Source organism: Pteropus medius, unplaced genomic scaffold, assembly GCF_902729225.1.
Source record: "Pteropus medius unplaced genomic scaffold, Ma_sr-lr_union100, whole genome shotgun sequence".
NCBI classification, from domain to species: domain Eukaryota; kingdom Metazoa; phylum Chordata; class Mammalia; order Chiroptera; family Pteropodidae; genus Pteropus; species Pteropus medius.
In genome coordinates this window covers 13,190,886-13,217,914 of record NW_024355990.1, presented here as the reverse complement: position 1 = coordinate 13,217,914, position 27,029 = coordinate 13,190,886, and the positions used below count along the sequence as shown (strand labels likewise).

The window sequence follows — 27,029 nt, the reverse complement described above, 5'->3', positions numbered from 1 at the left end:
CACATCCCAGGTCTGTAGCGTCCTTGGCAAAGGTCAGTCTTTGCCTTAAGGGAGCCTGTCTCTTGTCTTTGTGCATCTAAGATGCCTTAGACACGGCAGAGTAATCTTTTCCAGACCCTTCAAGGCACAACCCCTGCACCAGCGCAGGAGACCACGGAACCCCTCATTGTTCTCTTGTTCCCTCCACAGCATCTGTGCTGTAAACGTTAACTGTTAACTATCCTGTACCCACCAATGTAAATGGAGTACGTGTCCCTCTGTTTTACTTTTCATCTCATCCCAGAGGTTCTCCCCGCCCTTTGCTTTCTCCCACCCCTTAGTCCACCAGCAGCGGATTTCGTGGAACCCTCCTTACGTCTCCTCCTTTGATTTTGATGTATAAATACAGTGGTGAGTGGCTCATTTAAACAGCTTTTCCCCCTGAAGAGCTGTTTGAGGTGTCACTGTTCAGGACATAGAAACCTGTAGAGGATTTTTATAAAAATTTATTGGAGCCTCACAGAGGATACACCCGGAAGCCAGATCGCATTGCAAGAAATGACAGTTGGCGGCTGCTTTTACGCGTTTGGAATTAAGGAGGGACTGTCAGGAAGGTTACCTGAAGGTGGGAGAAAGCTAGGTTGGGATTGGACTGCAGGGTAGTTAACAAGATTGTGTGCTCTTTCGAAGGCGGTCAGAAAAGAGGCATCTCAAAGGTGTTAACCTAGATTCACAGAAACAGTGGACTGGGCCGGCTTAAGGCAAAGATAAACCTTTTATTAAAGTCATCTGCCTGGGGTGTGACTCCCCACCACGACCTGGCTAGTCAGAATTTATTGATCCGATCCCCCTGTGAGGTTACCTTTCTGTAGAAGCCTTTTTTCATCCACACAGGAGCTCAAACGGAAAGTGGCAGTTTTACTGGTCAGAGTTTGGGGTTACCAGAAAAGCTAAAAATCAAGAGGGAAAATTCTGGAAAGAAAGGAGTCATAGAGATATCCTGTACAAATTCTCTTCAGTTCCTTGGCGACTGCTAAACTGTGCACAGGCAGTTCAAACTGTAAGTCTTTAAGGGATCCAGGAAGAAACTGCAGCTGGGAGGGGAGGCAGAGGTTCCTCAGTTACTGCCCAGTGTTGAGGAAACAGTTTAGAATTCAAGTTCCACCAAGTTAGAGGGGCTTGGTAATTGCCTAAGGTTTTCCTTTGAAACTCCAGAAAGGCCTCACCTTATGATTAAACCGAAGGCTGAGGGCCACACCCTAAGACTAAGGGCGAAACCAAAACAGCCCCACCCCAGCAAATCCTAAAACCAAGTCTCTACAGGATCGAGGAGATCCACTGGTGATTTAACTGCCTGCCAGAGCAAAACTCAACATTCTTTTTAAGAAAGATAAATCCAGACTCCCTATAACACGTCATCCACAACATCCCGTATACCAAGTATACAATAAAAAATTCAGACTCCTTATAACGGGTCCCCAATCTCCTGGGCCACACAGCAGGAGGTAAGTGGCTGGCTAGGGAGGGAAGCTTCACCTGTATTTGCAGCCGCTCCCCAGCACTAGCTTCACTGCCTCGGCTCCACCTCACATCATTAGATTCTCATAGGAGCACCTGTCCCTGGTGCCAGAAAGGTTGGGGACCACTATCTTATAACATTATCTACAATGTCTAGTATGTAATAAAAATTACTAGACATTCAGGCAGCAGGCAAAAGTGACCCATAATCAAGAGAAAAATTACTAGATGCAGATAATCCAGATGTTGAACAAAATATCAGATAATAATGCTGTGAAGAGAATTACAATCAAGTGATAATACTTGAGATATAACCATATGGCTGCTTTAGGCTCGGAGGACATGTGGGCTTCTCTGATGACGATGTGACTTGCCAAGCAGAGGAAACAGTGCAAAGGCCCTGAGGCAGGAAAGGGTCAGGCGGCGTGTTCGAGGGAAGGGGAAGGTCAGTGACTTGAGCAAAGGGGAGTCATATGATCTGATGTCAGAGTGGTAGGCAGGACCAGGCCGTAGGATCTTGTGGCTCATAGTAAAGAGTTTGAATTTTATTTGAAGATGCTGAATTGCTCTTGAAGGACTTTAAGCAGGAGCGGGACTTATCCAACTTAGGTTGTTTTTTTCTTTTATTGTGAGTGAGGCTTTCATTTCAAATATTTAAAAGCCAATTGCATTTTTTTTAGCTGTGTATACATGTTTTATTTATTTTATGCTGTACTGTTGCTATTCTCATATATATATTTTTTGGTAGAAGCTTTCTTTATGTTAGGGACTTAACTCTTTGCCTTTAACAAGTTACATATGTTTTTGTCATTTGAATTTTGACTTTATTTATGGCATTTTCCTTGCTATGAAAAAAACTTATGTTGTGGAATTGTCGACGTAAGAACGTCTACACCTGTAGAGAATTTTTATTAGAATTCGTTTGAGCCAGGCTGAGGACGATGCCAGGAAGCACGATCTCGAATGGCCTGGAGAATGACAGTTTTGCAGTTTCTTTAACACATTTGGAATTAAGGAGGGGACACAAGGAAGATTCTAGGAGGCTGGAAGAAAGCAAGGCGGGGATTGGATTACAGGATCGCTAACAGAATTTTGCTCTCTTCAGGGTGGCGGCGGGCTCTGAAAGAGAAAGAGGCATTTCAGAGGTGGTCAACCAAGGCACACAGAAATAAGGAACAAGGCTTGCTCATCGCAAGGATAAACCTTTTTCATCAAAGTTGCAGACCTGAGGTGGTGCTAGCCACCGTGACCTGCCCAGTTGGGAATTTATGATCAGATCACCTTGTGAGGTCACTTTCTGTTAGATTTAGAATCCATCACTGGTTTCTTTATGAACCTTCGAGACACTCCAGTATTATTTGTAAAATAATTTTAAAACATTTACATGTTTAAAAGCTCATTCTTGCTGGTCATAGAGAATAGCCAACAGAGGGGACGATAGGGCCAGCAGGGCAGAACAGGAAGAGCTTGGCATTTGGACTCAGAAGACTGGGACCAAATTTAGGCTCCATCTCTGACCAGCCTGTGACTCTGGTCAGTTATTTCCTCCACTCTCAGCCAATTTCTTTACCTATAACGTAGAATAATAATGGCAATAACAATAGTAATAATAATAAAAAATATAAATGGCACTGTTACCATGTGCCAGACACTGTGTCAAACACTTTACACGTATTATCTCATTTAACCTTTACAGTAGTCTTATGACGAGGAAACCGAGTCAGAGAGAGGTTAAGCGGCTTGCCCAAGTGACACATTAAGTGGCAGCGCTGGGATTTGAACCCTAGCGGTTAGATTTGTGCTTTCGAGGCATGAAAATTGTCCTGGGGAGCTGGTACCTAAATGGATGTAAAAATTCTTTGGAGACTGGGATGTGCTGTATGTGTGTGTTGAGTCAAGGGACTAAGTCAAGGGACGAGAAGAAGGTGTTGAAACGTGCACGTCAGGGAGTCGCTTACTGGCTGTGTGACCATGAGTTGGTCACTTCACGTCTCTGAACTCACGTTTCTCCCTCACTCCCGCTGTCTCCCCCCATTAAAATATATATATATATATATATATATATATATATATATATATATATATATATATATATATAAAATAACTTTAAGGTATAACAGCTTTGAGATAACCCACTGTAAAACTCACCCATTTAAAACGTGCAGTTAATTGGGTTTTTAGTATATTCACAGAGTGGTGAAACTATCACACAGTCTAATTTGAGAACATTTTCATCACCCCAAAAGAAAACCTGTACCTTTTAGCAGTCACTCCTCATCCCCAGCACCTCAGCCCAGCCCCAGGCAACCACGAATCTGCTTTATATAAATTTAAGTCTTGATTTCTTAATCTGGAAAGTGGGTGTGCTGGGGGTAGGTTGGATTTCACTGTCTTCCACAGAGTGTCTGCAGAGTGAGGTGATCGATATAGGCTTAGGGAAACCAGAGAGCTAAATGCTGCCTTAAAAATAGGAGTGAAGTGGTTATGGAGGGCATGAATGGTTAGGTATGGGCTGTGGGGAGTGGTTCGGGAAGATTTTAGATGGGAGGAAAGGATAGAGCCAGTGAAGCTGAGGGGCGAGGGGGAAGAACAAGACAAAATGACTCCAGGTCAGGGAAGGACTCGGGCGGAAAACCACGCTATGGAACAGAATGGGATAAAGGCTGCAATGTAGTGTGTGATGTAAATGTTTCCACGGCTCCCATAAGATCTTCAGAGTGTACAGTAGTTAAGGTGCCTGTGAAGCTGGGTTTGCTTTTGGGAGTGGGACAGAGGGCTGAGTCCTGCCGCCAGGTGAGCCTGGGGTTAGAACAGGGCCGGCATGCAGGCTTTGCCTCCGCTGGACCCGGGGACAGCAGTGCCTCGCACCCCCACCTCAGGGGGTCAGTAGTGAGGACTGAGTGATTTAACATATGAGAGAAGGTTCACAGCCCAGCACCAGATTCACGGTCACTGTCTGTAGGTGGCACTGGCCATCAAGGGCCAGCCAGGAGAGCCCCCGTGATGAGTTCATGTCTTGCCTTCCCTTCTAGAGCCCAACGTCTTCCTCATCTTCAGCCATGGACTGCAGGGCTGCCTGGAGGCCCAGGGTGGGCAAGTCAGAGTCTCCCCAGGCTGCAACGTCAGTCTTCCTGACCAGCGCTGGAAGTGGGTTTCTCGAAACCGGCTCTTCAACCTGGGCACCATGCAGTGCCTGGGCACAGGCTGGCCAGGCACCAACACCACAGCCTCCCTGGGCATGTACGAATGTGACCGGGAGGCACTGAATCTCCGCTGGCACTGTCGCACACTGGGTGACCAGCTGTCCCTGCTCCTGGGGGGCCGTGCTGGCAACACATCCAAGGCTGGCACCCCCGAGCGTGGCGACCAGACCCGCAGTGGCCAGTGGCACATCTATGGCACTGACGAGGATCTGTGTGCTCGGCCCTACTATGGTGAGAGGCCTCTTGCAGGGGAGGGATGGGGCCCCTCGAACCGGGGGGATGGCGGCCACAGAGGGACAGACTCCAGGGTGGCGAGGCCTTTGGCCTCCCCAGACCTTTGGCAGTCACATCTTTAATTGTAACGGGAAGTATTTTTGAATAAGAAAATTAACTTCGAAGCATTTAATTTACTTGAAAATAATAAAATGAATGCACAATTGTAAAGACCTCAAAAAATACAGAAGTGTATAATGTAAGATTAAATGAAAATTCCCTTCCCCCGGCCCAGTGTCCAGGGAGACCCCAGGGTAACCCCTAGAGGTGTCTCGATCCCCGTTTTGCAGGGGTAAATGGGGCCCAAGGGCCTTTCCCGGTTTGCAGCTCCATCCTGGGGGTTCTTTCCCTGGAAGCCACCCTGGGTTCCAAGATGGAATCTGGGGAGGAGGGATGCACAGCAGGAGGCATGGGGCCTCCAGGCTGGGAAGCTGCAGGTATTCCTTTATGCTCAGACCTCTGTGGGGGACGTGGAGGCCCCCTCACCCAGCTCGATTTTGGACAGACGTTACGGGCTTCGGAGGTCCCCTGCCCAATATGAGATGAGCAGCAGGGCCTTTCCCAGGCTCCTGGGCTGATCTGCTGGCAGAGGGCGCGCCTTTAGGCCCCTGTCCGGGGCTACTGCCTCCTCCCCCCGCCCTCTGCTGACCCCTACCCACCCCCGGCTCCCTGGGTTATAGGGTGCGGGCAGCTTCTGGGGTCCAGACGCCAAAGCCAGGCTCCCCTCCTTGCAGAGGTCTACACCATCCAGGGGAACTCCCACGGGAAACCATGCACCATCCCCTTCAAGTACGATAACCAGTGGTTTCACGGCTGCACGAGCACGGGCCGCGAAGATGGACACCTGTGGTGCGCCACCACCCAGGACTACGGCAAGGACGAGCGCTGGGGCTTCTGCCCCATCAAGAGTGAGAGCAGGGCGGCTCCCGGCGGGAGGCTGGCCATGGGGGCGGGGAGGTGGGCAGCATAACTTTGGGGACTGGGGCGAGAAGCGGCTGTTCCTTGCAGCATGGAACAGCCTGTGTGGGGTCGCTGCACTCCATGAGGGACCTCCCCCCCCGCCCCGACGCCTCCCGTGTGGGCTCTGAAGGAGAGGACTGGGGAAGGACCCATGTCGGACTGTCATGGTGACAGGTAACGACTGTGAAACCTTCTGGGACAAGGACCAGCTGACCGACAGCTGCTACCAGTTTAACTTCCAGTCCACGCTGTCGTGGAGGGAGGCCTGGGCCAGCTGTGAGCAGCAGGGGGCCGACTTGCTGAGCATCACTGAGATCCATGAGCAGACCTACATCAATGGTGAGATGGCGGGCGGTTCCTGGGGGGCCGGGGTCTGGCCCACCTGGGGACAGGGCAGGTGCCAGGAGCCTGAGATGTGCTCCCACCTTTGGAGGACCCTGAGCCTTATCTGCTTGTTGGGGGTAAGGCTGGCCTTGGGGGCAAAGAGTGGGAGGGCTGAGGATGAGCGACCGGCTTCTCACTGTCACCTCTCGCTGTCAGGGCTCCTCACTGGCTACAGCTCCACGCTGTGGATTGGCCTTAACGACCTGGACACCAGTGGAGGCTGGCAGTGGTCCGACAACTCGCCCCTCAAGTACCTCAACTGGGAGAGTGGTGAGGCGTGGGATTTGGGGTGCAGGGTGGCCTGGGGACTCCACAGGCACTCAGCCTCCTATTTATTCCTCCTATCCTACTCCAGGCGAGCTAGGGTGGGGGGCAGACTCCCTCCACCTCCTGGACTGGCCTCACTAGCCCATGCGGTGCCTTCCTGTGAATCACAACTAATGCTCAGGGTGCAGGGCCCGGGGAGTGGACTGGGTTTCAGCCCCCCTCGTGCCCCTTCAGCCCGGTGCGCCCAGTGCACCCAGTGCACCCATTGCACCCAGCGCACCAGCAGCCTGGCCAGGCGGGTGGGGTGCGGCCGCCACTGGTTGCTGAGTAGAAGGCCCAGGACGTGTGGGCCCTGCGGTGCCCAGTGAGGGAGGGCTGAGCCGAGCGCTGGGCATCTCGATCTGGTTCGGGCTTCTGAGGGAGCAGGCGGTTTGGAGGAGCGCTCCAGGGGCCGGGGTGTGAGTCTCTCTCCTGGGGTGCTGGCGCCCCTCCCTCCCCACAGATCAGCCGGACAACCCGAGTGAGGAGAACTGCGGAGTGATCCGCACCGAGTCCTCCGGCGGCTGGCAGAACCGCGACTGCAGCATCGCGCTGCCCTATGTCTGCAAGAAGAAGCCCAACGCCACCGCGGAGCGCCCGCCGCCTGGTGAGCGGGGTGAGGGCGGCAGGGCGGGGCGGGGCGGGTCTCATCCGGGTCACCGGGTCACAGCCACAGCCGGCCCAGCCCAGCAGCACAAGGTGACTCTGATCTTCCGATCCTCCCAGTTATTTAACGGCCCAGCTAGAGTCTGAACAAATTGGAATGTGCTGTTAGTTCGTTCTTGGGGGGATTCGTTGAGAACTGTGTTAAATGCTGGCATTACTCACCTTGTCCTTGTGGAGGTCCCAGTCTGCTGGAGGTGACAGACCTCTCAACACGCAATCGGAATATCCTGAGTTGTGTACTCTTGTAAAAATGTGTAATGTTAGAGAAGGAATTGATTAAGCTTCTGAGAGTTGAGGAGGGTTTCACGGCAGCGACATTGGATTTGGGCCTTTCAAGTTGAGCGTAAGTTTAAAAAGGCATCAAGAGATGTGAGGTAAGGACATTCCTGACAGAGAGAACTGCACGTGCAAAGGTGTGGAGCCGTGGGAGAACACAGCACTTTAGGCTGGAGGATAGACTCTTAACTACTTCCAGTGGGGTCCCCAGGCCAGCGGCACAGCGTCACCTGGGAGCTCGTTATCCATGCAGACTCTCAGGCCCTACCCTAGATGCATGAAATCAGGACCTGCATTGCACAGGATTCTGTACCTGCGGTTCATGAGCAGGCACAGTTTGCGGAGCACTGGCTGAGGGAACGGGGCAAGAGGGCAGGCTGCAGCCAGTCCCTGAAGGGTCTTGGCCGCTAGGTCGGAGTTGGGTGGGGCCAGGTAGGCTGCGGGGAGCCTTAGCAAGTTTTTAAGCCAGGGAGCGTCTTGCTGACGTTTGTGATTCTTAGAGATAGCTCTAGGGGCCTCGTGGAGGAATTGTGGGGTAGGGCAATGGGCAGGGCACTGCTTTGGGGACTCTGCCCCTTACTGGTATGTGGCTATAGGCAAGCAGCTGTCTCTGAGATTCAAATGGAGAATAAACTCACCCCTTGTGGGGTTGTTATGAGGCTGGAGACCTGGCCACCCCCATAGGTGGAGGATGGTGTCTGTCTGTGTGGTTGGAGGGCCTCCTGCAGGGATCCAGTAGCCCTGGGAATGATGAAGAGGGGATTTTTACAAATAAAATGCAGAAACAAATCCACAAACCAGCAGAAAGTAAAGAGCTTACAGAGCGAAACTTCCACTTCTGACCATTACAGTGTTTCCAGAGACGGACTCAGGTCGTCAGCTTCTGTCTTTCTCCCTCCCTCCTAGGGGTTCAGGAGCAAAGGCTTAAAACCTTGGCGCCCCACACCCGAGGCACCTCGGCCTCTAGCTGGAGGCAGCCTGGGGCAGGCACAATTCCAGGTCTTCCCAGAAGCTGCTTTCTGAAGGAAGAAGGGCCTAGTGTGGGCAGACCTAGCCTCCCTGTGGTCCCCCTCAGGCCTAGCCTCTCGCCAAGTTCTCTGTCCCCTGGGTTTCCCCTGTGTTTCCCCGGTGTGGGCCCTGTGGCGAGTCCTCGCACTGACTTGGAGATATGTCTATAGCCTGGGACTTCCTATGCATGACCAGCCCACATGTCTCTGTACGAGGCATTTTTCTAGGCAGCTTCTTTGGCCTTTCAGGTCTCATCACTCAAAAGCATGTCATTTTGTAGGCAGCCACTGTCGTGCCACCAAAGCATCCACATTTCCTGAGCTCCCTGACTCCCGCAGCCCAAAGCAGGCCCCTGGGGTCTGAACACCCACTAGACTCGGATTCTGTCCAGGGCGGCAGCCTCAAGTCTTAGCTCAGCAGCCAACAGAGATGATTGACAGGTCTGGAGCCAGGAGCGAGTCTGCTCTGGCTCTCATCCCTGCCCACTTTGCTGGATCACCAGGAAACGGGATGGCTAGACCTTGGAGAGGTTCCCAGAATAGAGTGGCTCTCAGAATCCCAGTCCAGGGCGATGCTTCGAGTGGGCACATGCTTCCCCGCCCAGCCAGGCAGAATCCTGCCCAAGTCTGACATTGTGGGAGGTTTGGTAAACTCTTATTTACTCTTGCCAAGGCCCAAGTAAGGGCTTGTTTGTCTCAGCTGCCCTTAGACCCCTATCCCCAAAGGGTGAACCTGAAATGCACGGAAGTGAGGGCAAGGAAATGCCTGAGACCAGTCGGTTCCTGAGCCCTGGGGTGCAGGGAGAGGAGCTGGGGAGCGGAAAGTAGCAGGAAGAGAAATCCTAGCCAGGGGGTGCCCGCCAGCCAGCAGGGACTCCAGTGCAGCTGCCCTGGTGGAGCCCTATTTCCTTACTCCCTTCATCCTGGACCACCTGGACCAGCAGCAGAGTCTACACTCAGTGGATGTTATTTGAGACGATGACAATGATTTAATTTATGAAGCAAGGTGGACGTGAAATAAGTTTGAGTCGTAGAGCAGAAAACCCCGTTCGTAGAAGAGGAAAGTGGCCTCCCATGGCTGGTCTGTTTTGAATCCCCGACTGTGTCTTTCTGAGAGCCCCAGCTGGAGGGGCTGCCCCGTCTGGGGTGGAATCTGCCATGACCTCCTGGGGCTCTGCCTCTGGGCCTCCAGCAGCCCTGGGGGTTTTGTCTTTTCAGCATCATTCTTGGCAAGAAGGGCTGATGTGGGACAGGTTTGGGGAGGAGGTGACTTTGGGGCCCTGCCTGTGTTAATGCCCAGTGGGTCAGTGCCCAGGCAGCTCGGGTCCTGAGCAGTGGCCTCGTGGGTCTCTGCAGACGTGTGGGCCAATGTGAAGGTGGAGTGCGAGCCCAGCTGGCAGCCCTTCCAGGGCCACTGCTACCGCTTGCAAGCCGAGAAGCGCAGCTGGCAAGAGTCCAAGAAGGCGTGTCTGCGGGGCGGGGGCGACCTGCTCAGCATCCACAGCATGGCCGAGCTGGAGTTCATCACCAAGCAGATCAAGCAAGGTGAGAGGCTGCTCATCTATGGCCGGTCTGGGATGGAGGACAGGGCCTCCCGATGCCCATCCCGTCCTGCCCAGGAGGCTCAGGGACTGTCCCTTCTTCCGCTGCTGGTGGCTGAGGCTGACCTCTCCATGTCTTCTCTCCCCTCTTCTTCTGCACCCCAGAGGTGGAGGAGCTGTGGATTGGCCTCAACGATTTGAAACTGCAGATGAATTTTGAGTGGTCTGACGGGAGCCTCGTGAGCTTCACCCATTGGCACCCCTTTGAGCCCAACAACTTCCGCGACAGCCTAGAGGACTGTGTCACCATCTGGGGGCCGGTGAGAACTCCCCCTCCCTAATGTCACGGGGCCCCAGCCTCCTGGCGCTACCCCAGCCCTACCCTTGGCGCCTGCCTGTAACCCCACCCCACGGCCTCTCAGTAGCCCCATCTTCCCCGCCAACCCCTTCCTTTCCGCCTGGAGAGATTGCCAGAGTTTGACTCCCATCTCCTCCCGCAACTAGCCGGGTCACCTTGAGCAAGTTACTTAACCTCTCTGTGCCTCGGTTTCCTTGTCTGTCAGTGGGTCACTGGGAGGATTCAAAGAGTTAATTCTCATGAAACCTTAGGGCATTGCCTGGAGCCATCTTGGTCTCCTGCCAGCTGCTCTTCTCTGCCAGCAGGTGGCATCAGAATCCAGGTTATGTGGACATGCTTCACAGGCCCAGCTGCTCTGTCTCTGTATCAGGAAATTAGGGGGTGATGACTCTTTGCCGTGGCTTTGGTTCAGATGCTGTGTGGGTAGACGGAGGAATTGATGCCACGCTTCAAGCAGAGAAAAGAGACCCTTTGAAAAGGGTCAAAGCCGTAGAGATGGACTATCCACTCCAGGGACAGATAGGGCACTCCCCCGTGAGACACTGCAAACGGTGCCAGGGACTGTAGAGACAGCCATCTAGCATAAGGATGCTGTTTGGAAAGGTATAAACAATTATCTGTTGAGTGTCTGCTACGTGTCAGGCATTGTCCTGGGGACTGGGATGCACAGACACCTCTGCCCTGTGGATGGAGCTAAAGGCAGACAAACTGCTGGCTGGGAGGCTGAGGACAGAGGAGAGCTGCAGCCTTAGGAGAGGCTGGGGACTAGATTCCTCTTCAGTCCCATCAGCTGCGATTTGGGTCCGGGCCCAGAGCTTCTGCTCAGGCTGGATCTGCAGGTACTGGCTGGACACCTTGCAGAATCTCATCTGTCTGTCCTGCCATAGGTTACATGAACATTCTCAGCCAGTGTGTCCTTGAAAATTATGAAATGAGGTATAAATTATCTAAAAGAGTGCCTCTTCCTGTGCAGACAGTGCTTGTCGACATTTTAAGGCATTTGCACATCAACTGTGTGTGCTGTCGTCAGCCCCGTGAGGCTTGTAGAGCTAACCTTGCTCTCCGCATTTTATAGACTGGAACATAGAGAGATCAAGCCTCTTGCTCAGAATCACACAGCAGGCAGAGGCAGGGTTGGGTCTGGAAACCAGGTTTGGGAGATGTAGGGGAACAGGGCTGAGACTCCCTCTCACTCTGTATTCCCAGGAAGGTCGCTGGAATGACAGTCCCTGTAACCAGTCCTTGCCATCCATCTGCAAGAAGGCAGGCCAGCTGAGCCAAGGGGCCACCGAGGAGGACCATGGCTGCCGGAAGGTGAGGGTGCTTCTGGAGCTGGGTGCTGGGTGGGGCCGGCCAGAGGGGCTCCCAGGGCAGGGGAGGATGCAAATCCTGCAATCTCTCACTGCACCCTCTCTTCCTTGGCACACCCTACTTCTACTTTCCAAACTGCTCCTTCCTAAATGGAGTGATGTAGGGTGTGGTGGGGTGGGGTGGGGGTTTTGGGGAGGAAACAGAGTTCCTTACCCTATCCCTGAGTGGGCTCTCCATGGGGAAGCCACGTCCCAGAGGCAGCAGAGAACAGGAGGTGACGGTAGGTGGCCCCCAAGTCTGGCTAGTCTTCATCCTAGTGGAGGCTGCTGGCGCCAGCCATGTCCTTTGCACCCCAAGTCCTGCTTTCCCAACTCTGTCTTTGTGATGTAGTGGGTGCTTATCTGTCTCCGGAGGAGTGAAACCATCTGGTGTGTCCCTCCTTGTGCTCCTCACCCCTGGGGCTCCCTCAGGGAGGGAGGGGATTAGGACCAGATGGGGGAATAAGGGAGTGGGGGAGTGAGGCTACAAAAGAGGGCGAGAGTAGATGATCACCCCATCTCCCTCCTCCAGGCCCCCCAGGCCCCCGCGACCCCCACTGAGCAGGGGTGTGAGTGGTGTGGATGTATAGGGGACACTTTGTGGTATTTTGATCCCTGACAGCTCCATCTTCTAGGCCATGGTCCTTCCGCCAGCTCCTCGCTGCCAGTCTGGATCCTCACTCTGTTTTCCTTTGGATTAAGCCCCCTTACCACACCCCTCCCCACCTACGCCCCAAACTCTCCCCCAGGGGAGGAGCAGGAAACACCAGCAGGTGTGACCCCCAGTGCGGAAGAGGGATAGAGCAGACAGAGGCCTAGCTGAAGAGTCTGGGGGGCCAGCATCGTCAGTGACTGGCTCCGGGGCTCTGTCCTGGCTTGGGTGAGGTGGGGGTGGGGGTGAGGAGGAATTAACAGCCCTGGCACCAAGGCTGGTCTGGAACGTGGAGCGGGGCGGTGTTGAGCAGCCATAGTTAACACTCTGGGAGAGCCAGGGGTCTTAGCACAGCCCTGCTGAGCATATGGGGACCCCCACCCATACACTCCCGTGCGTGCGCATGCACACACACAAGCTTCTCCTCTGTCCTGGCTCCTGCCCAAGGAGCTACATCTCTCTCTCCCCACCTCAAGCCCACCCCAAGGCTTCCCACTTCAAGGCCTGCTAGAGGCCCTGGCAGGCATTGGTGTCATCTTAGGAAGGGCAGGGCTGTGGTGAGGACAGGCACAGCCTTTGTGGTGTGGTTTCAAGTCTGGGCTCCACCTTGTACTGTCTGTGTACAAAATCAAGTCACGTAATTTCTCTGAGCCTCAGTTCTTCATCTGAAAGGCAGGAGCAGAGAGCCCCTTAAAGTGGCCCGAGGGGAGAGGGGTGTGTGGGGTACGGGAGCTAGCTGCTCAGTGTCTCCCTTCCACAGCTTTGCCGCGCCTTGCGGAAGGCCTGTCTCCTCTCCCAGACCCCCAGCCAGGCGCATCCTCCACGCGCTCCAGCTTTTCCAGGCCCCCGAGGACTGCCCAGCCCCCTTCACACCCTGGCAGCTCGCCCAGCCTTTTGGCGTGGTTTCCCAGCCAGCTGGCAGTTTTCCCATTGCTTCTCTTAGTTTAAATGTTCAAGAGGAGTCTGATGGGCCACTCATCTTTCTGTACCAGGCCATGGGCCAGATCACTGGCTGCCCCTGATCAGCCATCCTTGGGCCGTGCTTCCACCCCAGGTCTGGCAGTTGTGGGTAATGGTGGGAGGGGCAGTGTGAAGTGACAAGTACAGAACACAGCACAGAAAGAGCTGTCTCTGGTGTCAAACAAGTCCCCGCCGTCCTGTCCCCAAGCCTGCAGCTCAGGCCACGATACCGCTGATGGCATCCTCCTGCCCCAGAATTTATGGGTGAGAGAGGAGTATCCTCCCCACGGACACCCCTCTTTTGTCCACTCTCTCGAGCCAGGGTTGGAAGTGGCACAGCCCATCCTGCTACTGGCTGGGAGAGGACCAGGTGACCTACAGTGACGCCCGGCGCCTGTGCACCGACCACGGCTCTCAGCTGGTCACCATCACCAACAGGTACGGGATGGGGTGGATGCCCAGGCCAGCCTTCACCCCTGTCCTGGCCTAATGTGGCCCCTCTACCAAACTGGGTAGTATCCTGTCATCAAGCACAGAGGGACCCGAGTCCTTTGAGCCTCAACTAGATCCAGGGCTTTTTCTAATATTGTCACAAGAATGTCTTCCGATTATTAAATGACCCCGGGGTGGGGCGGCCTGGGCAGGGGCATGTACAAGTAGAGGTGTGGGCTGGATGCCCAAGAGAGGACTTGGCTGTGTCTGATTTTAATCCACTTTATTCTCAGCAGAGCATGGAAGTGTAGACCGCAGAGGGGGTGCTGGGTTGCTGTGTGTCAGTCACAGGGTCCCCAGGGGCCCCCACTTCCCTGAGCAGGTTACTGGTCGACTGCAGCACCTGGCCTGAGGCCCAGGGAGTAGCGGGCTTCCTGCCTTGACCGGCCTCTTCCCCGTAGGTTCGAGCAGGCCTTCGTCAGCAGCCTCATCTACAGTTGGGACGGCGAGTACTTCTGGACCGCCCTGCAGGACCTCAACAGCACCGGCTCCTTCCGCTGGCTCAGCGGGGACGAGGTCATGTACACTCACTGGAACCGGGACCAGCCCGGTGAGCCCCTCCTCCACGGCCCTCGGCCAGCCCCCTTCTCTGACTTCCTCTCTGCACCTGCCCTGCCAGGACCGAGTCCCAGGGCTTCCCAGTGAAGTGAGCGTTCGTGCAAGGTGGTGAAGCCATTTGGAGCACAGGCTCTGGAGCCACAGCCCCTGCTCAGATCCTGACTCTGCTGTTTACCAGCTGTGTATCTTTGAGTCTCAGTTTTCCCATCTGTCAAGTGGGGATAATGGTACTTTCCTTATAGGGTCGATGTAGGCTTAAATGGGCGAACATATCTAAAGCTCTTAGGATAGCGAGCACGATATAAGTGATTGCTATTATTACCACCAGTTCACACTCATTATCTTTTTTAACCCTTTCAATAACCTGATGAGGTTGATGAAACAGGCTCGGAGAGGTTAAGCAACTTGCCTAAGCTCTCACATGAATAAACACAGAGCTAGGGCTCCGCCTCTGTTCCCTTCTTCCCACCTGGGCCCCAGGCCCCCAGAGCATGTCCTTGCAGAGATGGCCAGGCTGGTTCCAAGTGCGAGGGCGGTGGTGGTGCTCCACGGGAATGTGAGGGAGTGCCATGCCTCCTCCTCAGCATAAGGGGTCTCCCTTCTCCCTCCTTCAGGGTACAGCCGTGGGGGCTGCGTGGCCCTAGCCACGGGCAGCGCCATGGGGCTGTGGGAGGTGAAGAACTGTACCATGTTCCGGGCTCGCTATATCTGCCGGCAGAGCCTGGGCACACCAGTGACACCGGAACTGCCTGGGCCAGACCCCACCCCCAGCCTCTCTGGCTCCTGTTCCCACGGCTGGGCCTCAGACCCCAAACTCCGGCACTGCTACAAGGTACGCAGCCTGTTGGCATAGGGGGAGGGAGAGAGAAGAGGGCCAAGAGGCAGCTTACCTTGGGGTGCGGTGGGGGTGGGGCTGTCCCAGACAGTGGCCCAGAAAACACTTCTCCCCACAGTGAACTGCAGACAGAGAGCATTTCTGGTGAAACTCTTGCCAGAATCTGAGACCTGGCACATAGTAGGTGCTCAATAAACATTTGAGGACTTGAAGAAGCCATACAGATCATTGGTTTAGAGGTTTCCACCTGTTGGGGCCAGGCTGGTTACACTTTAGAATCCCCTAGGGCGCTGGATAAAAATAAAATCTTCAGGTGCCACTGTGGAGAAAAGGATTCAGCAGGTGGGGGTGGGGCCTGGTAATCTGTATTTTTTAACTCTGCTGGGTTTGGGAGCCACCGGTATATGTAGTCCAGGGTCTTTCATTACATGAAAAAACTGAAGTCCAGGGAGGGGGAGGGACCTGCCCACAGCAAACTGTGGCTTTGCCGAGATAAGTGCCCAGATCTCCCTGCTGGTTAGGGGGACTGAGCGGGAGGCTTTTTCCAGGACCTGCCTGTGCTTACTCCTCTCATCCAGGCTCATTCTCTGATGAGCAGGATTGTCTTAGCTAGCCTAGACCCTCTGTCCAGTGAGACCCCGTTCCTCCTCCCCACTGCTGTCGTAGGAGGGCAGATGTCCCCTGGATAAGCGGCCAGTGGGGACAGCTCGGACAGCTGGACTGTGCTCCTGCAGGTGTTCAGCTCAGAGCGGCTACAGGACAAGAAGAGCTGGGTCCAGGCCCAGGGGGCCTGCCAGGAGTTGGGGGCCCAGCTGCTGAGCCTGGCCAGCTACGAGGAGGAACACTTTGTGGCCAACATGCTCAACAAGCTCTTCGGGTACTAAGCCTGGGGTGGTGGCCTGTATGTATGTGTGCGGTTCTTAGTTTTGCTGGGCAGGGGCCAAGGTGAAGCCGACTCCAGTGAGGCCTGTCCGAGGTTTTGGAGTGACCTCCATGTCCGCTACTAGTGCCAAGACCATCCCTGTCCCCCTCAAGTAGCCCTGGATCTCTGAAATCAGAGATCCTGTGTTGCCCACTAGCATGACAGAGCCAGCAACAACATCCCCCCAGACTCACAAACTTTTACTGTCCACCCCATCCCTCCTCCATTACAGAACCTTGTACAAGCTGATCCAAGTCGCATGTTTTTCCTCCACCCTACACAATCCCATAATAACCCACGCTACTCAATGAAAAGCTTATTCTGAAAGACAGGAGAAAGGCTACAAAAGTGAGCATTTGCCCACGGGGGTCTCTCCAAGACCCCATCTGTCCTGTGGGCTCCGGGCATCTTGTGACACACACAGCACCTATAATCCCTTAGCACCGGGAAAAATCCAGATGGATCCAGGCTTCCTGAGATCTTAATTCCGGGGGTATCTCCCCCCAGCAAATATCACGATTACATTATTTGAGTAGTAATTGTAATAGCTCATATTGATCCCTTCTCACTAGGTACCAGGTACTGTGCTAAACATTTAATCCTCATTTAATCCTCTCAGCAACCCTAGGAAGTAGATTTTATTATTGACCCTGTGGGCTGAAAGAGAGAGGGTTGGGTTATTTCCCCAAGGTCACAAAGCCGGTCCATGGGCGAACCAGGCCTGGAATCCAGGTTTATCTGATTCCAGAGGTCTATCCATGCCTGTTGACTTACTCAACTCTAAAGTGAAAGCTTCCAGAGTCTTGCTGGCAGAGCAAACCCCACCCAAAAGGAAGCCAGGGAAGAAAGCCAGGCCACCCACCACCCCGCGAGGCGAGCTGGGTGCCTGGTCCAGCTAGCTCTCAGTTCTCTGGGGAGAGAACTTGTAAGCGCCCCCAACATTGTATCCCCTTTCCCTCCCCTGGGGAGCCTGAAGCCAGATGAGGAAGCTCTAGGCAGTGGGGACTGCCTGGGTCAGAGCTACAGGGGGCAGGGAGCATGTTTGGCCACTGCTCCTCTCACCCCAGTTTCTTTCGTCTTAACCCCTGGGTTGTGCCGAAGTGAATCTGAGCCCGAGTTCCATGAGCAGCACTGGTTCTGGATGGGCCTGAACCGGCGAGACCCAGCAGGAGGGCAGAGCTGGCGCTGGAGCGACGGCCTAGGGGTGAGGGGGCAGGAGGAGGTGGGCGGGGCCTGTGGGAGGTGGGCGGGGCCCGAGTAGGCATGTTCTTTTTGTGGGGTGGGACAGGACCTGGAGGTGGCTGAGGTTTAACAGATAGACAGGGCCCCTGGCGGAGCTGGCCTGTAAAGGCCTCTTGTTCTTCTCTCCTGGGGATGGGGGCAGCCTGCGCCTCGAGCCTCAGGACCCTTTCCCACTCTGATCTCCGTTTTCAGTTCTCTTACCACAATTTCGATCGAAGCCGGCACGATGATGACGACATCCGGGGCTGTGCTGTGCTCGACCTGGCCTCCCTACAGTGGGTGGCCATGCAGTGCGAGACGCAGCTGGACTGGATCTGCAAGATCCCTCGAGGTTGGGTGGGGTGGCTGCGGGGGGACTAGGAATGGGGTGAAGGGCCCAGGCCGGGGGTCCGAGGGAGGGTCTCCTTTTCCTGCAGCGACTCTCTACACGTTGTCCCTGTAGGCACAGCGGTGCGGGAGCCTGACGTCAGCCCACAAGGTGAGGCCCCCTGCCCATCCTGCTCCCCATAGTAGTCCAGAGAGGGGCATCACCTCCGGGCCAGGGCCTAGCTGGGACAAAAAAAAAAAAAGGTTAGGGATTCGAGCCAAAAAAGTGGAGATCGGGGCACCTGCAGCCCTATCGGCCAGGGATGGGTGGATTTGCAGGCTCGCCTGCCCTGGCTCTGCCCTGGACCCGTTTTGTCCTTCTCCTGGTGGGGCAGGCAGCTGCAGCCTGGCGGTCACTCCCACCCCCGCACTGCCTCCGCAGGTGGGCGGGAATGGCTGCGTTTCCAGGACTCAGAGTACAAGTTCTTTGAGCCCCACGCCACCTGGGCACAGGCACAGCGCATCTGCATGTGGTTCCAGGCTGAGCTGGCCTCCGTGCACAGCCAGGCGGAACTGGACTTCCTGGGGCACAACCTGCAGAAGGTGGGCACACGAGGGAGCAGGAGGCTGCGGGGTTGGGGAGGGCAGGCTAGGAGCAGGAGAGAGCCAACCTTCACCTGCTCGCTGGGCTTCCCCAGTTCTCCCGAGGCCAGGAGCAGCACTGGTGGATCGGTCTGCACACTTCACAGAGTGATGGGCGCTTCAGGTAAGTGGGGGAAGGGGCAGCAGGTGTGGGAGGGGGTGCAACCCCAGGCTGGAGATATGGAGGCTACACAGCACACAGAGATAGATGGATCTGGATTTGAATCTAGCTCTACCCCTTGGTGGCTGTGTAGCTTTGAGCAAGTGACTTAACCTTTCTGGGCCTCAGTTTTCTTTTCTGAAAATGAGAATAATGAGGCCCGCCTGGTAGGATTGTTGTGAGACTTAAAAATAAGATATGTGAAGTCTTTAGCACAGCATCCAGCATGTGATTGGGCACTGAATCATGGCAGCTCATATTTTGCTGCACTCACTTGTAAATAAGGCTTCCTTGGAACATGGGCAAGGACATCTGACGTCCATGGGGGCCTCTTTGTATTCGGGGCCCACTTCCATGCATTGAGGCAGGAAGGATCAGGAACACATGGGTACCATTGACCGTGGAGCCCCGCTCTGAGATTCTTAGACCCTCCAGTTAGATCAGTGTCCAGGGAGGGCTGGGCGGCACCAGATCTTTGGGTCGCCAGCTGTACTGAGTACAGTAGCCCCACTCCTCAGCCTACAGATGAACTCCTAAACTTGGGCCCTTCCCGGACTTGTTTCCCACGGCCTTCATTGCTATATAGGGGGGAGGTAGAGCCTGGGGCCAGTGCTGGAGTCACCCCTGCTCGGTGCCATTGCAGGTGGACAGATGGATCCATTATAAACTTCATCTCCTGGGCACCTGGCAAACCTCGGCCCATTGGCAAGGATAAGAAGTGCGTGTACATGACGGCCAGTCGAGGTGAGGGCGAGGTGGGGGCAGAGAGGGTGCAGAAGCCGAAGAGAGGGTCGTGAGCGGGCAGTGAGGCGACCTTGGGCAAAGGCCATCAGTCTCTTCTTGTTCTCTTTGCTCCCATAACTCAAGAAGGGCCAGACTAGAGAGGGGAGGGCCTGTCCCCAAGGTCCCACAGCCATGGAGGACTTGAGTTCAGAGTTGGAATCGAGGACCTGAGCCCCAGCCCAGCCTCCTCGTGGGGCATGAGATGAGGGTGCTGCCAGCCCTGTCCTGAACGGGGAGTGACAGCCCTCTCTTCTCCTTTTTGCAGAGGACTGGGGGGACCAGAAGTGCCTGACAGCCTTGCCTTATATCTGCAAACGCAGCAACAGCACCAGGGAGACACAGCCCCCTGACCTGCCACCCACGACGCTGGGGGGCTGCCCCTCTGGCTGGAATCAGTTCCTCAACAAGGTAGGAGGGGAGGGGCACCCAAGGGAGTCGGGGGAGAGGATGTGATTATGGGAAGGCCGAGCCTCAGGAGTCCTGGCCCTTTGGTGACATCAAAGTCACAGACACTCGCCTGTGCCCACCAACTTCTTCTACTTGGCCCCAGGCCAGGGCTAGACTTCATGGAACATGACTCAGTGTAGTAGCATCTTCCGATTCATCAGGAACTGTGCTTGTCCAAATAGTTTGGTGAGTTTTCTAGGTCAGTGGTCATCAGACATTTTGATAATGCACTCCTATTAGTAAAACAAAATACTGAGCATTAAAGTTTGTGTGTGTACATTACATATATGTGTGTATACATAATATGTATATTTAATTCCATACTAATATGACTAATGTTATATATAGGAAAATGCACAAGAATAAAATAATATAAAGCATGAGCTAAAGGTTTAAAAATGGTACTCTTAAGTTTTTAAATTTTGCTATATTAGTGGTAAAAAAAATTTGGGGGGACTCACTCAAACTATCAATTATAATCATTGTTAATATTTAAATAATTATAAAGAGCACAGTGGTTGCATATTCTTCATTATTTTAACAATTCTTGGTCTGATGACACTGTGATTCATGACTCACAGGGCTTGCTTGAAGTTCACATTATTTCAAAACATGAATTTAATGGTTGCAGATTAAAAACTTGCCTCACTAAGACAAATAGATTGAAGTGAAAAGTTTATCCATTATCGGCTGGACTTTCTAAGGCATTCGCTCCATTTTTCAGTCCTTCTACTTAAAGATTTTTCTGTAAGAATTGGCTAGTAAATTTCTGCGTTTTAAACAAATAACCCTCATAAATTAATCAGAAGACCTGATCAAGTAGGTTGAAAAACAATGTCTGGCAGACTTTTAAAAATAACAGAAAATTTTCTTTCAAAGTGTTTTGAGTATGCAGGTAGGAAAGTTTGGGGCAATAAAATTAATCAGAATGGGTATGTTTCTAAACATGTTTTCAAAATGCTCCCTCTAGAATGTGAGTTTCTTTCCCAAAGTGGTTCTGTTTGCACCCTGGGCTGATCGATCAGACCTGATTAGAACTTTGTTGTTCTTACTGGTGGCTGAAAGGAGCTTATCCAAGGAAGAGAAGGCAGAGGTTTCCTTGCTGTTTGTGCTGGTTTCATTATCATGAACTTCAACCCACTCTTTCTTTGCAGGATATCGTAAGACCACTAGGCTTGACTGTTAGGATTAGATTAGGTAACCCTAGATGATATAATCCATAAATCTTTGTCATACATTGGCGTGCAGCCAGCCTCTTAGTGTCATGGAGCTTACTCTCTACAGAATAGTCAAATGAATATTATTCCTTTTCTGTTAAAAAAAAAAAAAAGGTATGTGTATTATTAAAACTTTGGAAAACAAAGATCATCTAAACATAAAAATAAAAGTACCCTGGAGATGATTGTGTAAGTTCAAAGAGCAAGACAACACGATTTCAGACGACACCCAGGAATGTGTTTAGCAGGAAGTGAGACAGACCTTGTCCGTCCTCCCAGTGCTTGGCCCAGCGCCATTGTCATAGGTAGTACAGCCTTTGGTGGCCCAAAGAAGTCCTCCCACTAAAAATTCCCCAGAGCGTGGGCAGATGTGTGTGGTCTGCTGTGCCAGGTTGAGAGGATGCTGGAGCCTTGCTCAAGGAGACCCAGATATCTTGGTTCTGATATTTTCCTCACAGCCCCCAAAGCCTCTGCTGGGCCTGCCACTGAGAGGTACGCAGTAGAGTTTCTGGGTTTGTGGAACAGGGAGGTGGAACTGGACATCACATCTCTCCCTCCTCCCCCAGTGTTTCCGAATCCAGGGCCAGGACCCCCGGGACCGGGTGCCGTGGTCAGAGGCACGGTTCTCCTGTGAACAGCAAGAGGCCCAGCTGGTCACCATTGCAAACCCCTTAGAGCAAGGTAGGGCCAGTCCCTGGGGAGGCTCCAGTATCCTCTGACACAGTCCCCCAAAATGGCTAGTGCAGAGCGAGCAGGGGGCCGCCCTGTCACTCACGACTCTCTCTTCTGGGGGACTGTAGCATTCATCACAGCCAGCCTGCCCCATGTGACTTTTGACCTTTGGATTGGCCTCCATGCCTCACAGAGGGATTTCCAGTGGGTGGAACAGGAGCCTCTGCTGTATGCCAACTGGGCGCCGGTGGAGCCCTCTGGCCCGAGCCCTGCTCCCAGTGGCAACGTACCGGTGAGGAAGCCCCTCCCCACTCTCCTTTGCCACCCACCCCTTGCCCCACTACCCTAGCTCATGGCACTTGCCTTCACTCCCTGGGTCCCCCCTCTTCCAGCCTCTTTGCTCATAGTGCCTTTTGGGGGCAGTGGCACAAGGAGGAGGCAGCTGCTGGGGCTCCCCTGAGCAGCTCCTTCCCCCCAGACCAGCTGTGTGGTGGTCCTGCACAGCCCCTCAGCCCACCTCACTGGCCGCTGGGATGATCGGAGCTGCACGGAGGAGACACATGGCTTCATTTGCCAGAAGGACACAGGTATGTGTCACCAGTGAACTTGGAAAACCCCAGCACTGGGCTAGATACTGTGGGCCACCCCAAGAGAAATGAAACGTGGTTCCTGACTACAGGGGTCCCTGGGGTCGCCCTCAGAGTCTTTATCTGCTTGAGAAACGGATAGGCAGAAAGGCCAGGTGTCAATCAGAAGGAAGGGCAGTGAGCACTGAGGGGTCTCGGGAGGGAGGTTTGGGGTATGAAGGGCTGACCAGGAAAGACTAGGCACTGGGCATGCGTGGTGTCAATCGACCTGAGGTTCTGAATCGGAAGCGCCTGCAGCTCCAAGCATGGGCTCCTGGGGTAGGAGTCGGTCAAGGCTCTAGCTCACTTCCTGATTTATTAGCAAGAGTGTATTATTGCTCATAACAGTGGCTAACACTTACTGAGTGTTAGTCTGTGCCAAGAGCAATGCCTGGTGGGAACCCCGTCTCTGCCTAACTCTTGGCTCGGCTCCAGCCTCATGCCTGGGAATGGTGGTGAGAGAGGCAGAGCCCAGCCTGAGCCCTGTCCCCTTCCCTGTAGACCCCTCGCTGAACCCATCCCCAGCCGCATGGCCCCCTGCCCCGGGCACTGAGCTCTCCTACCTCAACGGCACCTTCCGGCTGCTGCAGAAGCCACTGCGCTGGCACGACGCCCTCCTGCTGTGTGAGAGCCGCAACGCCAGCCTGGCACGCGTGCCCGACCCCTACACGCAGGCCTTCCTTACTCAGGCCGCCCGAGGGCTACACACGCCGCTCTGGATAGGGCTGGCCAGTGAAGAGGTGGGCTCCCAACCCCTGTTCCGGCCCCGGGGCTGGGCCCACTCCCCTGATTTCTCTTCCCAACCCCCTGCCTTACCAGCCCCCACCTCCCCTGGCTGGTCCCCTTCCTCCCACCCTGATGGGTCCTTCGTGCCCAGGGCTCCCGGCGGTACTCCTGGGTCACGCAGGAGCCGCTGAGCTACGTGAGCTGGCACGACGGGGAGCCCCAGCAGCCGGGGGGCTGCGCCTACGTGGATGTGGACGGCGCCTGGCGCACCGCCAGCTGCGATACCAAGTTGCAGGGGGCTGTGTGCGGCGTTAACGGCGGTGAGTGCCCACCGCTCGGGTGGGGCGTGGGCAAGGCGAAGACAGTTCTAGGAAGGACTCCGGGCCACTTCCTCCATTCTGCACCCCCACAGGGCCCGCTCTTCCCCGAAGAATAAGCTACCATGGCAGCTGCCCCCAGGACCTGGCCGACTCTGCGTGGATCCCCTTCCGGGAGCACTGTTACTCCTTCCACATGGACCTGCTGCTGGGCCACAAGGAGGCGCTGCAGCGCTGCCAGAGAGGTGGGCGAGGGCAGGCTGGGGCCCGCTGATGGGCAGTGCAGGTGGTGACCCCTCTCGTGGACACTCAGACCCCGTGAATGCAGTCCCCATGCTACACTCGTCCCATAGGCACTCATGCATAAATGCCCCCTCACGATCCCACAGACGAAGACCACATGTGACATTACACGTATATGTCTCTACTGTGCGCGCACACGCACACGTGGATGCACAGAGCACGCCATCCTCCACTCAGGCTGCCAGGGAGGAGGGCTGGGGCCTCTGCGGGGGGCGGCCCTCCTACCCCCAGGAGACCCGGCTGCCCTGACGTGGACCTCTCTTGTGTCCAGTGGGTGGTACGGTCCTGTCCATTCTGGATGAGATGGAGAATGTGTTTGTCTGGGAGCACCTGCAGAGCTCAGAGGGCCAGAGTCGGGGTGCCTGGCTGGGCATGAACTTCAACCCCAAAGGTGGGTGCTGTGTCTGTGAGGTGGAGGGAGTAAGGCCTCAGGCTGGGGAGATGCCCTCCATAGGGGCTGGTGGGGGCAAGGACTTGTGGGGAGGGGGAGCCTGCTTCCAGAACAGGCCTGCCTGCTCTCTCCACCCGCTACTGCCCCGCCCTGTGTCACCTCCCCCACACCCCCTCAGTGCCTTCTTTCCCATAGGAGGCACCCTGGTCTGGCAGGACAACACAGCTGTGAACTATTCCAACTGGGGGCCCCCTGGCTTGGGCCCCAGCATGCTGAGCCACAACAGCTGCTACTGGATCCAAAGCAACAGTGGACTGTGGCGGCCGGGCACCTGCACCAACGTCACCATGGGCGTAGTCTGCAAGCTCCCCCGAGGTGAGCGTCCTGGCGGGCACACTGCTCGGCCTCCTCCTGCCCCCGTGAAGCTGGCGCCGGGGTGGGGCCAGCGGCCGATTCTCATTCTATGGAGGACACAGTGCACGGAAAGGCATGGACAGACAGGCCTGGGGCTGCCGGGACCCTCCCCTGGGATAAATGGGTCTGTAGGAAGAACTGGCTCTTCCTACAGATTTCCAAGCTACACAGCTGACCCATCATTTGCAGTAGTTAAGAGCATGGATGGAGGTCAAGCCACCGCCAAACCACTTACCAGCTCCGTGACCTGGGGGAAGTTACTTAAACTCTATGGCCTCAGTTTCCTCGTATGTAAAATGGGGATGATAACCATACCTACAAGATGAAATGAGCTAATAAAGGGTCTGGCATTCAGGAAGTTGTCTGTATGTCTGCGTATTATTATTACTACTACTGTTATTAACTGGTCCCTCCTTCTTCCCTGCAGCTGAGGAAAGCCGCTTCTCCCCATCAGGTGAGTGGAAGGCAGGGCTCTCCCTGATTTTCCCCTTATTCCGGGTGGGGGGCGGCAGGCTTCCCGGTGGTGGTGGGGCTTCTTGACCGAGCGTCCATCCTGCCACAGCAGCGCTCCCGGACAGCCCTGCAGCCCTGGTGGTGGTGCTGATGGCAGTGCTGCTGCTCCTGGCTCTCCTGACTGCGGCCCTGATCCTCTACCGGCGGCGACAGAGTGTTGAGCGGGGGGCCTTCGAGGGCGCCCGCTACAGCCGCAGCTCCTCCAGCCCTGGCGAGGCCACTGAGAAGAACATTCTGGTGTCTGACATGGAAATGAACGAGCAGCAGGAGTAGAGCCAAGGGCGTGGGCAGGGCCCCCACCAGCTACCAGTCCAGATGCCTGCGGAGGGGTGTCCTGGGGAGCCCCTGCTGGGAGCTGGGGCTGGGCAGGGCTTGGGCTGCTGGGGTCCCTCCCTCCCATGAGGGCTGGACTGAGACCTGGCTGAGTGCAGTGTGGCGTTTCCCTTTTTGGGGGCCTAAGGTCTTATCACCTGGGCCTGTGCCCCGACAGTAACCAGAGGCAGGACGAAAGCCTCTTTCTGCCTCTTTCTCCCCAGGCCCCCTGCCCAGGCCTGCTGACCCACGCCCAGGACCCCCCTCTCCCCACACAGCCCGAGGGGCCTCTGCTGAGCCCTCAGCCAGCCTGTCGCTTCTCTCCTTCTTACCTGGCAGCCTCAGCTCGAGCCCCTCACCCCAACCCCTCTCCCCACTTCCCACCTAGCCCTTCTTTCTGAGCCAGGGCCCTTGGGCTTAGGGAGCCCTCTTGCTCATGGTGGGGGTCCGCTGAGGGCTCTAAGCATCATCACTCCTGTGCCTGCTGGGGTGGCCTCAGGGCGTGGTAGGAAGGGCCTGGGTCGGGCCTGAGAACCCAGGCACCACTATGGTGTCAGCTGGGCTGGAGATGGGACTGGGGAGAGACACCTGACCTCCTGGGGGTGACCGGGCTGGGCTGGGGTGTCATCTCCTGCCGGTCGGGGGAGGGCTCTGTCCTGGTGCCACGGCGCGGGACAGTGTGTGAACATAGACTCAAAGACATGGTCCTTTTTTGTAGTTAATTTTTTAAATGTGCCATTATTGTCAAAAAAAGGAAAAAAGCAAAGCAAACAAATAAAACACCTTTAAGAGGCTTGAGAGAGAAGGGTCCCTGCCTTGTCCTGTTGGGAGCTGTTTTCCTTAAGTTGCTTTAGAGAGAAATGCAATGTTTGAAGCCTGCATCGTGCACCATTTTGCTTCCCCCTCTGGGCCCCGACCTGTTGTGCGGGGGGCCTCTCCTTTCTGGGCCTGTTCACCCTTTTTCCCTGGTCTTGGGGATTTCTGTCGGGGCAAGAGCTCAGGAGTCACCTGACAGCTGGGTGAGCTCCGGCAACTCAGCTCAACTTTCAGCTGGTGTAAAACGGGAGCCTGGGGCTCACCTCTCGGGGTTGCTTTAAGGGTATTTGAGGATTAAGTGAGATCATCTGTGCAAAGCAGAACAGCGCCACAAGCTCATGCAGTAAGTGCCCCCATAAACGCCAGCTGCTACTGTTATTGCTGGGTTGTGGCTCCCAGGGGAGCATTCCAGGTGCCCAGGCCAGTCCTGGGTGGGGGCTCCACCTCACCAGCCTTTCAGGGCAGCCATCATACCTGCTTCGAGCTTCGGGAAAGTGCACACTTGTCCTTGGGAGCTTGGGCTCTGCACCCACACAGAGGCAGGGGCGTGGGTCTCAGGATGTTCCCCCGACCTGCCTTCGCTCATCCACTCCAGCTGATACTTGAGATGGAGAAACAGCAGCGAACAGAGATGGCCCTGCCAACGAAGGATGGTCAGCCCTCCCAGGTCAGCCAGGTGCCATGAGAAAGGCTAACGCAGGCCAAGGGGAGGGGGTGATAGTTTGGATATGGGCTGGGGAGGGTCTCACCAGAGGAAGGTGAAGGAGTGAACAATGCAAATATCTAGACCGGGTCTGGGCACAAGGAATAGCAAGTACCCAGGCCCTGGTGCTTTGGGGGACCAGCAGGAGGCCCTGGCTGGTTGGAACTTGAGGAAGGGGAGCGTGGGGGACGGGGGCAGGG

The 27,029-nt window shown here is 55.1% G+C and overlaps 1 protein-coding gene across 2 annotated transcripts in view; it reads left to right on the top strand.

Annotated features, from left to right (window-relative positions):
• MRC2 (mannose receptor C-type 2) overlaps nucleotides 1–26,118 on the top strand; it is a 51,337-nt gene extending 25,219 nt beyond the window's left edge. The window contains exons 2-30 of one of the 2 annotated variants that reach the window (XM_039859915.1): nucleotides 4,530–4,931; nucleotides 5,708–5,881; nucleotides 6,108–6,272; nucleotides 6,474–6,587; nucleotides 7,087–7,230; nucleotides 9,929–10,117; nucleotides 10,279–10,433; nucleotides 11,678–11,785; nucleotides 13,755–13,870; nucleotides 14,326–14,474; nucleotides 15,097–15,314; nucleotides 16,052–16,194; nucleotides 17,341–17,443; nucleotides 17,674–17,812; nucleotides 17,924–17,959; nucleotides 18,230–18,390; nucleotides 18,486–18,553; nucleotides 19,233–19,333; nucleotides 19,638–19,780; nucleotides 21,603–21,717; nucleotides 21,837–22,000; nucleotides 22,187–22,295; nucleotides 22,836–23,074; nucleotides 23,212–23,380; nucleotides 23,473–23,622; nucleotides 23,952–24,071; nucleotides 24,267–24,446; nucleotides 24,913–24,939; nucleotides 25,051–26,118. In XM_039859915.1, coding sequence (XP_039715849.1) covers nucleotides 4,530–4,931; nucleotides 5,708–5,881; nucleotides 6,108–6,272; nucleotides 6,474–6,587; nucleotides 7,087–7,230; nucleotides 9,929–10,117; nucleotides 10,279–10,433; nucleotides 11,678–11,785; nucleotides 13,755–13,870; nucleotides 14,326–14,474; nucleotides 15,097–15,314; nucleotides 16,052–16,194; nucleotides 17,341–17,443; nucleotides 17,674–17,812; nucleotides 17,924–17,959; nucleotides 18,230–18,390; nucleotides 18,486–18,553; nucleotides 19,233–19,333; nucleotides 19,638–19,780; nucleotides 21,603–21,717; nucleotides 21,837–22,000; nucleotides 22,187–22,295; nucleotides 22,836–23,074; nucleotides 23,212–23,380; nucleotides 23,473–23,622; nucleotides 23,952–24,071; nucleotides 24,267–24,446; nucleotides 24,913–24,939; nucleotides 25,051–25,271 — 4,322 coding nt within the window. In that variant the 3' untranslated portion in view covers nucleotides 25,272–26,118. Of the gene's footprint in view, nucleotides 1–4,529; nucleotides 4,932–5,707; nucleotides 5,882–6,107; nucleotides 6,273–6,473; nucleotides 6,588–7,086; nucleotides 7,231–9,928; nucleotides 10,118–10,278; nucleotides 10,434–11,677; nucleotides 11,786–13,754; nucleotides 13,871–14,325; nucleotides 14,475–15,096; nucleotides 15,315–16,051; nucleotides 16,195–17,340; nucleotides 17,444–17,673; nucleotides 17,813–17,923; nucleotides 17,960–18,229; nucleotides 18,391–18,485; nucleotides 18,554–19,232; nucleotides 19,334–19,637; nucleotides 19,781–21,602; nucleotides 21,718–21,836; nucleotides 22,001–22,186; nucleotides 22,296–22,835; nucleotides 23,075–23,211; nucleotides 23,381–23,472; nucleotides 23,623–23,951; nucleotides 24,072–24,266; nucleotides 24,447–24,912; nucleotides 24,940–25,047 lie in introns of both variants that reach the window. The other variant, XM_039859914.1, reaches the window with a different exon arrangement.
• The last annotated feature ends 911 nt before the right edge of the window (nucleotides 26,119–27,029 follow it).